Raw genomic sequence first — 16,917 nt, 5'->3', positions numbered from 1 at the left:
CAAAGTCCTGTTCTTTGAAGTTGACTAATACAGCCTCATTTTCAGTTTTTATTTGCTTTTTTTCTTTCAGGTGTCCTTCACACATCTGTAGTCCTCCTCACAGAAATGTGTGAGCGAAGCCCAGACATGCTTGCACATTTCAGAAAGGTAGGTGCCATTCTATGTACGTAAGCCTTTCTTGATTGAAAATGATTTTCCTAAAAGTACATGATTTTCTCACTTGTAAATTTTCTTTTGAAAGGAAGCTGTGGAGCTGAATAGAAGACTTAACCAGTCCTGCTGTGTTGTAGGGCTGGAAGCCAGATTTAGGCATATAAGAACTGGCAATAGTACAGTGTTTTCCCTTTCATAATAGAAGTCTTCTCTCGTTGGTGGACACACCAATTTTTCACATGCTTTATCTGCTGTTTTCACAATAAAGTCAGGAAGTGTAGCCTGAGGTCAAATTACAAACAGGAATGTGTTTGTGTGTATGTGGTTTTTTTTTTTTTTTGGTTTTTTTTTAGGCAGGTAATTTTTTTTTTTAAGGTAAAAACTGCAGACTGAAATTTTATATTAACATTTACCTAATACTGGGTTGCCCACTGTTCATTTTAGGCTGTTGGCTCCAGTGATGGAAGTCTCTAGCTTTGATAATTCTCTCCTTCCCTCTCTCTCTTACAACATTCTAAAGTGGAAATTTTTGTTTTCCCTACTTTTAGAAGGCAGTAGTAAGGAGGACTCAGAAAGGCTGTTCTTTGGGTTACATTTGCATTTAAAGTTTTTTTTTAATAGAGCACTGATCACTCCATGATTGAAGCTTACTTACTTTGTACTTTAGATCTAATGAGGTCCTAATAGCAGTTCTTTTTTTGGCTTCCCCCCCAACCCCTTTAGATGTTCATGTCTTGATTAAATTATTGTAAAATAGTATGAGACCTGTATCTGTCCCTAATGCTTGCTTTGTATGTTTTGTTCCTGTTGTCTGTTTGGAATCCTGCTGTATGTTAGAATGAAAAGGTAAGAATTAACCCTCTTTTAGATGGTGCATGCTGGCAATTAGGTCTTTAGTAGCTTTTGTGTATTCATCCACAAATGTGACTTTTAAAAATATACTAATGCTGAAGCTGTGCTTAATACTGTGAGTTATTTGTTTTAGCATTTTTGGCTAACTCCCTAGTCCAGTTTTTGTTTTGTTGATTAAACTCTTAACTCCAAAGTCAGCCTTGGATTTCAGTTGCAGCCTTTCCTGAATTGTTAGCCTCCTTCTCTGCCTTTATCTTCACTTCAGAAACTTTGAACAGTTTCCCAGTGGCTTTGGTGATGGCAGTTCCAGATCAGTTTGGAGCCTTGACACAAACGCTGCTTCTTTTTGAAGTAGATATCTTAGAGCCATATGCAAGTAACCGCATACTTTAAAAAGCTCCGTGTGTACTTCTGAGCTTTAAGTTCAGACTTAGAGCTTTTATTTCCCCTTTACCTGCACTAATCTTGCCTAGAAGTTCTGAAATATAAAAAGGATTTTGAGTTAAAGATGGTGGGCATCAACTGATTTTCATGGCTGCATCCTTTCCCTGTGTCATCTTATTTTGTTTGTCTTGTCATCAGTTTTAGCAACTTGCATTTTTGTCTGAATAATAAAGCCAAGTTCCAAGAATTAGTATGCTGAACATTCAGTCACTTGTGCTTTTTGTCCCAGGGTGATCTTATGTGGTGTGCAGGTCTTGTAGCAGTGAATAAAATAAGGAAAAAGGACTTCTCCAAGATATAAACCAGATTAAAAAATAATTAAGGATACTTGTAGTATAAAAAAGTAGGGCATTGGAAAGTGTGCAAGGCGAGACACTTTTTGTACAGTTTGTTAACTAGATGATCCTGGTTTTTTTTACGTTAATTTTAAAACAGTGTATAAAATTATATTATTTTTACCTCTAATATAAATCTGCCCACAGTTGACAGATTTAGTGTGGCTTCTCTCCTTGGCTTAGATTTGTTTTAATTTTAGAGTTATCCAAGTTAGAGTTTTGTTTGGGTGACTTATGAATCACTTAATTCTGAAGTGTTATGGCCAAACTTAGTTAAATTTACACAGATTATGTTCCCTTGTATTTAAAAGTGGTCTTGGCATTGTGAATGTGTTTTGAGCATATAACTTGGGCATAGTTTGGCTTTTGTTTCAATCTTGATCTCCCTTTTAGAGTTGGGGAGTAGGGACGGGATAGAGTCCAAAAAAAAATGAGAAAAAATAATTGAATTGCAGCAAAGTTGGGTCTGTTCTGATTGCCTCAGAAAGAGAGCTGATTCAGTTCACTGTGGACAGTTCTTAACTTTAGGTGTTTAGAGTTGCTTCTGTAGCTAAATTGAGATTTTAATTGGGAAACTGAAAGAGTTCCTATTGTGGCAAACATTTTGGATTAGGATTTTAATATTAAGTGATGAACAGAATGAAATGAATAATAACATTTAAAGCATCTTAGAGTTCAGCTTGGCCATAAAATTACCTCTATTGTATGCTATGACTAAGTGAACAAAGTCAAGAAAGGGCAATAAGGGAATTCTGACCATAAGGAATGTAGAGTTTCATTAGTAAGATAACAGGTGATACAGATCAGTCTGTAGAATTAAGTACTGAAATTTAATTTTACTGAAAATTGTGTCATATGAGTTAAGAATAGGGAAAGGAAGTTATTCATGGCCTTGGTATCTTTTTAAGGTGAAAGATATTTTTCATGTGTCTTTTTCACCTGGTCAGTGTTGGAGGCTTTTGCATTCCCCGTTTTTTGTTGGGAAAATACATAACTAGCCCTATCTCAAGAGAAATTTTTTTTCTCTATGTGAGATAGTGTGTTTTAAAACTATAATTTTAATAAGATCACCAATATTTTGGGTATGATAACATTTTATATTCAAATATCTGTGTGTGCGCTGTTGAAGTGAGTGCTATATTCAAATGTTTGAACAGATAAAAACTGAACATGTTTGTGCCACCTAAGTATGTCAAGTTCGGTAGAAGTGCAGTACGCTTCATAGACACCCATTTTACTTGGTTCCCATAGACTTTCTGATGTACTGTAACTGTAGTATCTTTCCATATATAACTCTGGAGTAAAAAAAATCTCGTTTGTTTTTAATTCAGATAAAATATGTATTCCTTCTTGAGTTCTTGGTAAAAATACTCCTAAGTTATATTTATCGAACATCAACAATATACTAGTATATTGTATCAATAGAATTTGCTTAGACTCAGACCATTATACCCTTTTTCTAAGCCAGAGACCTGCCTATTCATGAGAAAGTCTTTGATGTTCACTGTTTTTTGATGCATTTTTCTTCCCTGCAGCTTGTGCCCCAGTTAGTTCGTATACTAAAGAACCTCATCATGTCCGGATATTCACCAGAACATGATGTTTCTGGTATCAGTGACCCCTTTTTGCAGGTGAGCGTGAAAGAAAGCTTCAGATATATGATATATGAGTTTACTACCTTTTAATAGGTCGTTTTCTTTCTCTTAGGTTTTTCTTGGGTAGAAATTTGGTAGTTGACTGATTAAAGAATAGTGACACAATTACATGTTTTATTAGATTAACAGACTGAAATTATAGTTTTAATAGTCAGAATTATGTACTACTTAGAGATGTACCAGTATACAGCTATACCTCATTTTATTGTGCTTTTGCTTTATTGCACTTTGCAGATGTTGCATTTTTTTTTACAAATTGAAGGTAAGACCGTCCACCAGCAAAAAGGTTACAACCCACCTTGTTGTGATACTCACTTTATTGTGGTGGTCTGGGACTGAACCTTCAGTGTCTCGAGGTCTGCCTGTAATAGTAGCTCTGCAGGTGGTGGTATCTTTACGCTGTGGAGTGGCAGAGTATGGGTTGTCTGATAATTTATTAAACACAGAAACACATATGACTTGTTTAAAGACAATGTTTAAAATTCTTCTGTTTGAATTCTTCTGTTTTGACCATTTCTAATGGGAACTACGACTTCATTTAAGATACTTGAATTTCATACCAAGCTAAGTTCCTTTGTGCCAGACCTAATTTGTTGACATTTCTCATATTTTTGCACACTAGGTACGAATTTTGCGGTTATTAAGAATTTTAGGACGAAATGATGATGACTCAAGTGAAGCTATGAATGATATATTAGCACAGGTAAGTAGACTAAACTTGCATTATATTTAATATCCATCTTAGTATAGCAAGGAGTTGAATGATTGTGGTTACATGGTGTAGTTTTTATTTTGTGTTTCCTCATTGGTGACTATAATCAATCATAAAATGTTTCTTGTTACTTCAGGATAATTTTTAGAAGCATTGTTCTATCATCGTATATCACTTTCTGTGTCTTTTCAGGTTGCCACTAATACGGAGACTAGTAAAAATGTAGGAAATGCTATTCTTTATGAAACAGTCCTGACTATCATGGATATTAAGTCAGAGAGTGGACTTCGAGTAAGTCTTTTTAAATCTTTTTTTCCCCTAAACATGTCAATTAGAATAATTGACTTAGACTTTAGCATTTTAGAAATGAATTTCATCGGAAAATTAACTTTTAGAAAGAATGTCTAAATATTTGTTTTTATTTAAGAAATAAACACATAAAGTAAAACAACTCAATAAGACAGAAGGTACATAGGAAGAAAATGTCTGCCTGTAGCTTTCACATGTAGACTCTCAATTCTCCTAGTGGAAATACTGTTTCCATTTTCTAATGTATTTTTTTCATTGATGTTTTATCCATATTTAAATGTTTGGTACATGTGTGTTTCTCCTCTTCCCCACTTTTTAAACCTTTTTACTTGAAATAATTTTAGACTTACAGAAAAGTTGCAAAAATAGTTGTGTAATTGTCAAAACTGAGAAATTATAGTACCATGCCATTAACTGAACTATAGACTTTATTTAGAACCCACCAATTTTTCTATTATCCTTTTCCTATTCTAGGAAATTGTCTTACCAATTCATGATTCCACATTGCATTTCATTGTCACATCTCCTTAGTCTCCTCAAATCTGTGAAGGTTCGTCTATCATTCCTTGTCTTACATGACTTTGATACTTTAAATTAAAAAAAAAAATTTTTTTTTAGAGAGAGGGAGGGAGAAAGAAAGAAAGGGAGAGTAGCATCGATGTGTACGAGATGCATCGATCGGTTGCCTCTTGTATGCCCTCAACTGGGGACTTGGCCAGTAACCCTGGCATGTACTCTGACTAGGAATTGAACCTGTGGCCGGCACTCAATCTGCTGAGCAACACCAGCCAGGGTTAAATTTTTTTTAAATTTTAATTTAATGAGAGAGAAAGACAGAGAGAAACATCATTTTGTTGTTTCACTTATTTATGCATTCATTGGTTGATTCTTGTATGTGCCCTGACCAGGGATCAAATCTGCAATCTTGGCATATTGGGACAATGCTCTCACCAGCTGAGCTACCTGGCCAAGACCATGACTTTGACACTTTTGAAGAGTCCTGATCAGTTACTTTTTAGAATGTCCCCCAATTTGGCTCTGTCTGATATTTTATAATGATTAGATTGAGGCTGTGCTTTTTGGGCAAGACTATCATAGAAGTGGTGTGCCTTTCTCAGTATCATATGAGGTATATACTGTATCTGTGTGTATAACTACTGGTGGTGTTTAACCTTGATCATTTGGTTAAGGTGGTGTCTATTGTGTCTCTCCCCTGCAAAGTTATCTTTCCCTTTGTGATTAAAAATATTTTGGAGGAGCCCTAACTGGTGTGGCTTAGTGCGTTGAGAGTCCTCCTGTAAATGAAAGCTAGTTTGATTCCTGGTCAGGGCGCATGCCTAGGTTGTGGACCTGGTTCCCAGCTGGGGGCATATGAGGGGCAACCAGTCAGTGTTTCTCTGTACATTTATGATTCTTTCCCTCTCTTTCTACCTCCCTTCCCCTCTTGCTAAAAGGAAAAAAAAATTTTTAAGGGAGACACTTTAAGACTATGCAGATACCTTGTTCTCCACAGACTTTTACCCATCAGTTATAGTGTCCATCAGAAGATCTTGTCTTCAACAGTTGCTAATGTTATTTTCTATTTTTCTATACTTTTCTATTTCCCTCATTTTGTCCTCATTAAAAAAGTGCAATTCTTTTGTAAAGAAGAATTCTCCCTGAAGAATTTATTCATCCTTTCTAATACTTTTTAATATAAGAATAGCTAACCCATAGTCGTATAAGAATAGCCAGCCCATAGTCTTATCAGAAACAAATTTACTAACTATGATACCCTGTTTGTGTATAGTTCTTTTTGTCTCTAAGATTATAGTACCCAGCCCCGGCCAGGGTGGCTCAGGTGGTTGGAGCGCCGTCCTGTAGGCGAAAGGTTGCAATTTGATCCCCAGTAGGCTCATACTGAGCTGGCCAAAAAGTCAGTTTATTTCTTTCTGTAAAATAATAGACACCTTTTTCATTTTCACCAATAACTTTTATCAAATTGGATATTTTGAATATGTTGGCTATCTCCTGTGTGGTATAATGTTGACTGTTCTCAATTAATGTCTCAATTTGATCCCTGTAAACTTCAACTGGTCCACCCAACTGTGGAGCATCGTCCAGTGAGAAATCTCCAGCATGGAACTTTGCAAACCACTTTTGACACATTCAAACAGTCACAGCACCTTCTCCATACACTGTGCAAGTCTTTTTGTTGTGTTTTGGTTGTGTTTTTACCTTTCTTGAAATAATAAAGCATAGTACGCTGAAAATGTGTATTTTCTTCATCTTCAATATTAAAATGACTACACAAAAATACACCAATTTTGATAAAGATTTTTTTAAATGCATGCTGATAAGATAGCTATCACAATACAGTTGAATGAAATTATTTCAAATGAAGTTAAAGACAACTAAGCGCTACTAAAAACAAATGAACTTTTTGGCCAACTCAATACTTAGGTTACAGGTTTGATTCCTGGTCCTGGCGAGTACCCTTCTCTCTAAAAGTAAAAACAAAACAAAACAAAAAAAAAACAACAAAGATAAAAGAGGATTATTGTATCCAAGTAACTTAACCAGATTAATTTAGGATAGTTCTTTTTTTCCCCCCCTTACTTTTCAAACAAAATAGTAACATATCGTCCTGCACCTTACTTTTTTCAATTAACATTATGTTGGAGCTAGTCCATATTCATGGATAGAAACCATCTGATTTTTTTAAAAGAAATTGTCATGGAATATATGTAGCATAAAATCTGCCATTTTAACTACTTTTAAGTCTGTAGATCAGTGGCATTAAGTATATTTGCGTTGTTGTGCAATCAACACCGTCATTTATCTTCAGAACTTTTTGTCTTTCCAGTCTATAAAATACCAGCTACCACCTTGAAATAGTTTGCACCCAACAGAGGTCAGGAAGTGATCCTTAAATGATATAAGTATTTAATTTTTCTAGATTTTTAACCTATGTTGTTTTTTTCTAGGTCCTAGCCATAAATATCCTGGGTCGTTTCTTACTGAACAATGACAAGAACATTAGGTAAAGCAACTGAAAAATGTATTTTGTTAATATAAACTCAGTGTTTTTAAGAGTGACTGTGCTCAAAATCACACGTATTGAGTTATGTCTCTAGAACTTAACTGAGGAAACTCAGGATTTCCATTTTTAGTCTGGTTTTAAAACTATTGTTTTGGGAAGAATTTGAGGATTTGCATCATGGCTTAATTTTTTATATTATAAATCAGGAGTTAGCATAATTTTTCTGTGAAAGACCAGATTTCTGTGAAAGATCCTATTTTAGGCTCTGTGAGACTCTGGGTTTTTATGCCCATTACTCAGCTGTGCCTCTTGGCATGAAAACAGTCATAGACTGTATACACGATAAATGTGGCTGTTCTGATAAAAGTTGATTTACAGAACCAGATGGCAGAAGGCTGGGCTTTTGTAGGTAGCCTATAGTGTGCTGACCCCTGCTCTAAATTAAGAAGAAAAATAACAACATTTCAGGTCACAAATGTGGAATGTGTTTATCAATTACAGTTTTTAAAAGTAGATGAATTTATTAGTGTTTTTAATATTGTAGTATATCCTGTTTGCCTTTTTTCCTCTTTTAATCAGGAGATAATGTCTTTTCTTAATTATGTTAAGCTTGAAAAAATGTGGAAATAATTATTGTGGTATCTTGAATTATCTTCTTGTTCCAAAAGAATTTTTGAATACTTGTACCTTATACTCAAATGAGTCTCAAAAGCAAAGAAAAATGTAAGTGGTAAAATTGAAATAATTTCCTCTTGCATTTTGGGGCTATGACCTGAAAAGGCATACTATATGTTTATTTTGTTGTACTATTTGTAAGAACTAGAAATAATTGAGGCAGTCTCTCTTAGAAGTGTCTGTGGACTTTGACTGTGAATGCAAATGGTGTGAATCCAAGGCTTCTCCTGGTTGCCACTGTTTAGATTCTGGTATCTCCTGTGCCTTTAGAATGTTACCATTATAGTCATTGTCTTTCTTTTATATGTTTAAACATATATGCTTTCTCTTAGTCTTCAGGCATTTTCTGTAATTATTTAGGCAGAAGAAAACTACCCTGACTTTTATATTTTAATTGTCTGCTGCAACTTTATTTCATCCAGATATGTAGCGCTGACATCTTTGTTGAAGACTGTGCAGACAGATCATAATGCAGTGCAGAGGCATAGAAGCACAATTGTGGACTGTCTAAAAGATTTGGATGTCTCAATAAAACGGTAACAGATTATTGATAATTTCTTTGCCTTCGCCCCACCTGATAACTTTGTAATAGTTTTGAAAGTGAAAATGTTGATGGTTATATATTGTCATCATTTTCAGAGATGAATTTTCTACCCAGTACTTTTTTTAAGAACGAACTGGCAGGAAGAAGTTTAGGTCAATGAAGGAGGCCAATAAGGAATACTTCAGTGCACACTGATGTTGTCTTTGGTTCTTTAATAAATAAAAAAGATAAAGATAAGCTGGGCAAAAGATTGCTTAACAGGGGTACTGTGCTTTGTGTGTTGGAGGATGAAAATAAGGAGTGATCCATCGGCTAAGTGTTTTATCACGATGCTGAAACTCAAATTGCTGACAGCACACTTTTTCTCACAGTACTTAACGCTCCAAGATACTAGAGGCAGCCATATTTCTTAGGTCAGTACATCTGGGGATGATGCTAGGTAGCAGATAACACTTTCAAAAGGCATGAATTTTTTCCTTTATGAAGTAACTATTGGTTCTCTTAGAAGAATTGTAGATGTTTGTGAAACTTAGCTGTAGTTGGCCCCAATGAACTTTTGGTTGTGGTTGTATGTTCAAATTCAGAACAAATTAGATTTGAAATGATCTCTGAAACCATTCACTTAACAAATATTTATTCATGTTGAGCCCTTTTTGTGAAGAACAGGTAGAGCTAAGACCTAGACTCTGTAATAACAACTTTTACATAGTGCTTTGCAAAGGATCTATAAAACACCCTCTCAGTTTTCTAAGCAAGCCATTGCAACTAGGCAATTACTTCTATTCTCAATTAACAGATTAGTTAAAATCCAGTTCCAAAGGAATCACACAACATAGTCCTAACCTTACCCCTTCTACAGGGGCAGACCTGGGACTAGAAATCAGGCCTTCTGACTCCTATTTTATTGTTTCTCTGTAACTTATTACTGAGCTTTTATGCATTTCAAAAGTAAAACCTGTGTGTCGTTGACATACTCTGTTGCATTAAGAGTTCAGACTCTGGAGGAACACTGCCTTATTTCAGATCTTGCCTCTGCCCTTAATAGACATGGGCTAGTACCTCTGTTGTCGCATATGTAAATGCAGAGATTTAAGAGTACCCACTTTATAGGATTGTGCAAGATTAACTGGATGAATGTAAGTCAAGTACTTAAGCACTATATAAGAATTACCTATTACTGTATTTCTATAAGGATTGATTATTTTTTTATTGCTTGTAAGTTAGCTAAGATGACAATACTTTCTACTTATTAAATTGATATTTTTGAAATTCAACTTATATACCATGTTTAAAATTACTGATCAAGTATAAAAAGATGCATGTTGTAACTTTATAACTTTTATATGTTAAATGTTTTCATTTTGTCTTGGTTTCATTTCAAATGTCTTGGTTGTCCAATTTGATAGGCAGTTACAGAAACTTTTATTTGTCCTCAAAGCACATGTCCTTTTTTTTCCTTTTCGTGGCCCTCATTCTTTCAGTTTTTCCAGCTTTATTGAGATATAATTAACGTCCAACATTATGTAAGTTTAAAGTGTACAGTGTGTTGATTTGACACAGTTATATATTGCAAAACAGTTACCATAGCATTAGTTAACACCTGCATTATATTACATAATTACTTTCTTTGTGGTGAGAACATTTAAGATCTATTTTTATAGTAAATTTTACGTATATAGTGCTAACTTTTAATCACTAAGCTGCATGTTAGATCTTTAGAACTTAATCATCTTACAACTGGAATTTTGTACCCTCTGACCAACATCTCCCTCACTTCCCCACCCCTTAGCCCTGGTAACCACCATTCTAGTCTCCGTTCCTATGTGTTTGGCGTTTTGCTTTCACATTTAAGTGATACATGATAGTATTTGTTTTTCTCTGAGTTACTGCACTTAGTGTAATGCCCTCAGGGTTTGTTTTTATTCTAATTTTCCACATATCTTTTGATGTTAACTGTTACATCATTTTTGTACAGAAGTTGGTGCAATAAAAAAGTATGGTGCCTTTATATGTTACATTTTTAAGGAATAATGTAAAGAGATGCTATCTTTGGGTAATAATTTTGTTGCCTCTCATTTTGAGCCTTTTATGTATTTTAAATTTCAGCTTCATATAATAGGTTATTGAACCCAAACCACATTGTTGGTCAGTAATATCTTAGGGATATTTGAAGAAAGTGTTGAACAAAGATTCAAAATGGAAAAATGAACTTTGGTAACTTTTGTTATCTTGTGTGCAGAGATTGGGATCATAGGATCATGCAAGGCCATAAACATATCTACCTGACTGTAGGTGGTGTTCAGAGAGTTTTTGTTTGATTTCCGCAGTCAATATAACCTTTTTTTAAAAAAATTTTTCCCCTCCAAGGCGTGCAATGGAATTGAGTTTTGCCCTGGTAAATGGGAATAATATCCGAGGCATGATGAAGGAATTACTTTATTTTCTGGATTCCTGTGAGCCAGAATTTAAAGCAGACTGTGCATCTGGAATCTTTCTTGCTGCAGAAAAGTAAGATTTAATTTTTACCTTTATGAATAAAAGATGCTTGGAACTTTTAAAAGCATCTTCAAAACATAGGGGGGAAAGTTATAGACTTATTTAAAACATGTAACATTTATTTCAAGCTCCCAAGTAGAAATTAGCTTTGAGAAGGCCATTATAGCAAGCATTTAAATATAATAAGACCTGCCCTCCCAATCCAGCTTCTGTAAAAGCTGGGATTTATAATCCTCCTGTAATCTGTTCTTTAACTTCTTATCTATGATGCCCTTTTTATGAGGATATAGAGAAGTTTCAGTATCTGAATTGTGGTTTTGTGTAGAACTTTTAGAAAGCAATAACTCAAGATTTTGGTAGTACAGTTATTTCTCTACTCTCCACTGTGAATTTTAGGGAACAAGTTTCTAGTCCTGGTGTTGTCTGAATCTGGGAACAGTCCCTTTTCTTCTTTCTACTCTCTCCTCTCCTGCCCTGACTTCATGATTTGTTTTCTAAGACAGAGTCCCATTTCTTAGCTCAGCAACTCAGATTATATGAAACCTCTGAGTTTGGCAGTGTGCCATTTCATCACCCTGTGAAATGGGTGTTGCTGCTAGATTTGAAGGTAAATGTCTCCAAATATAATCACTTAATGACTGTAGGTAGAATTTTTGAAAGTCACTGAGCACAATATAATTTACAGGTTCCAGTTTTTCACCTTTATTTTCTTAGGTATGCACCTTCCAAACGATGGCATATAGACACAATTATGCGTGTTCTGACAACGGTAAGTAGCTTTTTTAAAATTTTAATTTTCCATCTATAAGATTTTGTTTATTTATTTTTAGGGAGAGGGGAAGGAAAGGAGAAAGGGATAGAAACATTGATGTGTGACAGACACATTGATTGGTTGCCTCTTGCACACCCTAGTTGGGGACTTGGCCCGCAGCCCAGGCATGTGCCCTGACCAGGAATCGAATGGACAGCCTTTTAGTTTTCAGGCCAGCACTGAATACACTGAGCCACACCAGCCAGGGCATGTAAGTAGCGTTTTAAAGTCAACGCATGCTATGTGCTGGATGTGCTGATTAAGGCAAAGCCCTGTTCTCATGAAGCTTATGTTCTAGCAGGGGAGATAGAAAATTCATGAGGAAATATGTACTCTACTTTCAGTCAGGGAAGAATGCTATGAGAAAGCAGTAAAGCAGCATGAGGGACTATGATGGTGGCAGGAGAGGGTGGCCTATGGGGCAATAGGCCAAATAATATTTTAGGTGGAGTAGTCAGGGCAGGTCACTAAGAGGAGCTAACATTTGAGTAGAAGAGCTTAGGGAAATTAGCCATGCAAAGATTTGGGAAAAGTGTATAGTAACCTGCCGTAACTGGTGTGGCTCAATTGGTTGGGCATCCGTATGCATAGCGAGAGGCCACTGGTTTGATTCTTGGTCAGGGCACATGCTTGGTTTGTAGATTCAGTCCCTGGTTGGGGCACGTACCAGAGGCAGCCAATCAGTGTTTCTCTCCTCTCTCCCTCCCCTCCCCTCCCTCTGAAAGATAAATAAGTAAAAAATATATATATTTTAAATGGTAGGTGTTTAAAAGACCTTAGGTAGCAACAAGCTTGGCTCACTTGGAGAGCAGTAAGGCAGGCAAAGGCAGAAAATGGTGACACTGCAGGGGCTGGGTTACACGGGGCCACACAGGAGCCTGGAGTTTATTTGAATATGTTAGGAAGGCACTGGAAGGATTTGAATGACTACGTTTATTTTGGATTCAGTATTACAGTTTTATAAGGTATTTTTTCCTTTGGTAGTCTTCCAGAACTTTGGAGTTTTTCTGTTTATTAATCAATTAATAGACAGGGATTAGAGATTGAAGAGTAAAAATGAAAGTGTAGTGGCATATAAAGAAAATATAACTATGTCTAATTATGTTACCAGCTGTAGATACCACAAAGGAAAACATGAACAAATTTGACCATATGAAAGTTTAAAATTCATACAGTAAAAGGAAAAAATGTAGAAAATTAAAAGGCAAATAAAGCCCTGGCTGGGTAACTCAGTTGGTTAGAGTGTCATCTCTGATATACCAAGGTTGCAGTTTCAATTCCTAGTCAGGGCACATACAAGAATCAACCAATAAATACATGAGGTTTCTCTCCTGTCCTCTCTCTCTAAAATCAATCAATTAATAAAAAATTTTAAAAGCAAATGACAACTGGGGAAAATCATTAATATATAATGGGATATTAATATTTTAATTTATAAATTAAATCAAAAATTTAATTTATCAGTAATAGGAAAAATCAAACACTGTAATGGAAAAATTGGCATTTGAACAGGCAGTTTACAGAAAAGAAGGAAATGGCTAGTTAACAATGAAAAATTCCCTTACTAGTAAAGAAAGAGTAAGTAAAATACAAGTGAGGTATCACCTTTCACTTACACTTTTTAGTCTAATTCTTAGTATTAGCTAGAAAATAGAGAGACAGGTGGTACTCTTCAGTTTAAATGGGTGTAAAATGTTACCATTTTTCCAGAGTACAGCTTGGATGGCATATAGCAAAAGTCTCAGTCTATATCTTTTAGTTCAATTCAGTTTTTAGGACTTTATCTTGCAAAAATGAAAGGATAGGTGTACAAAACATATATGCAGTGGGCATTAGGTAAATTATGAAATATCTGTAGGAGGAAATACTACCATTAAAATTAGGAGGTGTATATGTTATGTATACATATGTGCATGCACACGCACACATATTTGTTGCTGTGGATTTCTGTCTGTGACCTACTAGTTTTCTAGTTTACTCACAATCAGTTAATTTTGTGAAAGGTTAAAGTTAATAAATGTATTCACTAAATGGGGAAATAGTATTCTAACAAAAGGTATGAATCAGGACACCTTTATTTTAAAGCTCAAAACAAGGGGAAAATTAGAGCTTCTAAAAAAATGTTAATCAAAGTTGAAAACCATTTTTAAAAATGCTCCTACTTTTCATTTTTCCTTTTTACCCATATTCTCTTATTACAATCACACGAGATTGTAATATAAATAGAGATTGTATAGAGAATACAATCTCTATATATTTTTTTTTCAGCTTGTTGATGTGCAGGTTTACAGCAGTCAGTTTTTGATTGTTGAACCACCTTTCTATACCTGAAATAAATCCCACATGGTTTTATGCTGTATAATTCTGTTTATACATTTTTGTTTGTTAATATTTTAAAGGATTTTTGCATCTGTGATCATGAGAGATACTGATGTTTTTAATACTTTTTCCAATGTTTTCTTTGACCCATGTTTTATTTAGTAGTATGTTGTTTAATTTCCAGCTATTGGGATTTCTCAGCTGTCTTTGTGTTACTGCTTTGTAGTTTAATTCCTGCTGTATGATTTCTGTTCTTTTAAATTTAAGATTTTTTTTTTTATGGCTCAGAATGTGGTCTGTCTTGGTAAATATTCCATGTGAGCTTGAGAAGAAGCTGTATTGTGCTGTTGTTGGATGAAGTAACCTGTAAATGTTATTTGGATCCTGTTGGTGCTTTTATTTCAAACATTCTGCTTTTCTCCCATTAGAATGTAAACATCTATGTTAGACCACAGATTACCTGCTTTTTAGCTTCTCACCTTTTCTTTTTAATCATTTTCCGAAGCTGCTCCCTCTGTCTTTCCTAACAGTAGAGTGTATCTTAAAATACCTGAGACTTTTTTCCTTCCAAAGTACACATCATTATGCCTGGTCTCAGTCTTTTTTTATTTTTAAAGAGTTCATTGATTTTTAGAGAGGGGGCAATGGAGGGAGAAAGAGAGTGAGAGAAACAGGGATAGATTGCCTCTTGCACTCCCCTAACCAGGAAACCAGCCTATAACTCAGACGTGTGCCCTGACTGGGAATTGAACCAGTGGCATTTTGGTTCACAGGCCAGCTCTCCATCCACTGATCCACACTAGTCAGGGCTCAGTCTTATAAATCATGTCTGCTCTTTTGTCCAGTAATGGGAGATTGACCAAGATGGGTTGATAATTAGGCACAGGTTTCACTGTATGTCATGTGCAGCCTGGCTGTCATAATGCTCTGACAAGGCCAAGATTTAGTTTCTTCATGGGTTAAGTAGCTTTGCTTTATTCCTTGGTTGCAGATATCTCAGACTTACTGGTCCAGAGGATGTTAAAATAGCCAAGTAATTAAAAAAGGGTAGATAATAAAATACAAAATATTGCCTATTCCTGGACTCATGGTTGATTCTGTAATATTTATGAATTCTAGTCTTCAAAGGACAGTGTTTTAAATAAACTTAAGTTTTTAAAAAGTTACTCTTTATTTCTTATATGCCCCCTTTGAGCTGTTAATGTACACTCCTCTAGCCACCTTCTGTAGTAACATGACTACTGTAGCTAGACCATAGGATTTTTATTTTTTTATATTTTCATCCAAGGATATGCTTATTGATTTTAGAGAGAGGGGAAGGGGAAAGGGCGAGTGGGGGAGAGAGGGTGTGGGGGCGGGGCACCACTGTGAGAGAATAACATCCGTCTTGCCTTGGTGTATGGGATGGTGCTCCAACCATTGGAGCCATCCCGCCAGCACTGAGCCGTATGGTTTTAACACTGGTGTTGGGGAGCTGTGGAAAGGGAGAGTTTGTTGTAACTTAGTTCCTAGTGAGTGTATTTCTTAAAATTTCATCTTTTACAGGGTAGGCAAAAGTAGGTTTACATTTGTGAGTATACAAAACAAGATTTATTGTATTTATTATTGCATCTATTTGTGGTATTTGTCTTATTATTGTTGTTACTATTTGTATCCTTACTTATGATTTGTCTTTTAGAATGATGGCTGGTAATTTACCTAATTTTTGCTCACCCCTTTATCTTATCTGTTTTGTGTAGAAAAGATCTTTCTTGAAATTTAAGTCTTTATATTTTCCTTTGGACAAAGAGGAAACTTTATTTTCTTATAAAAGTAAAAACTTAGAATATATATTTGAATAAGTAAGACTTTGAATTTTGAGCTGCTTATGAACCTGACAGTTGGAATCAACTTTATCTTTGAGAGTGTTTTTTTGTAGTTTCCTTTTAACTGCAACAATAATAGCCAACATTTGTTATCGTTTCTGTGAGTTTCTAGGGGTAACTGTCTGCATTTCCTTTTAGGCAGGAAGCTATGTTCGTGATGATGCAGTCCCCAACTTGATCCAGTTAATAACCAATAGTGTGGAGATGCATGCCTATACTGTCCAGCGCTTATACAAAGCAATTCTTGGTGATTATTCTCAAGTAAGTACTTCATTTGCTCTTTTTTCCCTACTTTGGGGAGAATTATACTTTATTTTCTTGTATATTCTTATTACTAACACTCTATATGTGCCTCAAGTTTGACCTTTATGATTAGATGACCTGATTTGAATTCTTTTTGTAAGGGTTGAAATCCTTGACAAACAGTGACTTTCTTTTGACAGCAACCTTTGGTACAAGTAGCTGCATGGTGTATAGGTGAATATGGAGATCTTCTCATATCTGGCCAATGTGAAGAGGAAGAGCCTATTCAGGTACCCCTTGTTACTTTTGGTCAAGGTGGGAAAAAATAGTGTTTTTGATTATGAGGGTGGTGTTGAAGAGGAGTTGAGGTTGATTTCTTGAGAACTTCTTAAAGAAGTAATACTGGAATTATGTTTGGAAACCTGCCAGTTTTTCAGGTGGAACTTAACTGAGTCATTGTGAGACTTAAAAAACCACCTTAG

At 35.3% G+C, this 16,917-nt stretch overlaps 1 protein-coding gene and 1 non-coding gene across 2 annotated transcripts in view; both read left to right on the top strand.

Moving 5' to 3' along the window:
- Nucleotides 1-16,917, top strand: part of AP1G1 (adaptor related protein complex 1 subunit gamma 1) — a 70,089-nt gene that overhangs the window by 36,611 nt on the left and 16,561 nt on the right. Inside the window, exons 6-15 of the mRNA XM_054579222.1 lie at nucleotides 71-147; nucleotides 3,320-3,415; nucleotides 4,062-4,142; nucleotides 4,344-4,442; nucleotides 7,427-7,482; nucleotides 8,580-8,693; nucleotides 11,069-11,209; nucleotides 11,912-11,966; nucleotides 16,331-16,453; nucleotides 16,636-16,725. Coding sequence (XP_054435197.1) covers nucleotides 71-147; nucleotides 3,320-3,415; nucleotides 4,062-4,142; nucleotides 4,344-4,442; nucleotides 7,427-7,482; nucleotides 8,580-8,693; nucleotides 11,069-11,209; nucleotides 11,912-11,966; nucleotides 16,331-16,453; nucleotides 16,636-16,725 — 932 coding nt within the window. The remainder of the gene's footprint in view (nucleotides 1-70; nucleotides 148-3,319; nucleotides 3,416-4,061; nucleotides 4,143-4,343; nucleotides 4,443-7,426; nucleotides 7,483-8,579; nucleotides 8,694-11,068; nucleotides 11,210-11,911; nucleotides 11,967-16,330; nucleotides 16,454-16,635; nucleotides 16,726-16,917) is intronic.
- On the top strand, nucleotides 8,976-9,061 carry LOC129075329 (small nucleolar RNA SNORD71). Its single transcript, XR_008529633.1, has one exon. It is a non-coding gene; the product is annotated as a small nucleolar RNA SNORD71 (small nucleolar RNA).

This window comes from Pteronotus mesoamericanus, unplaced genomic scaffold, assembly GCF_021234165.1.
Source record: "Pteronotus mesoamericanus isolate MK-2021 breed Mesoamerican mustached bat unplaced genomic scaffold, CSHL_Meso_final contig_52, whole genome shotgun sequence".
In the NCBI taxonomy this organism is placed as follows: Eukaryota; Metazoa; Chordata; class Mammalia; order Chiroptera; family Mormoopidae; genus Pteronotus; species Pteronotus mesoamericanus.
Note: the sequence above shows the minus strand (reverse complement) of the source record. Positions and strands in the feature narration are given on the sequence as shown.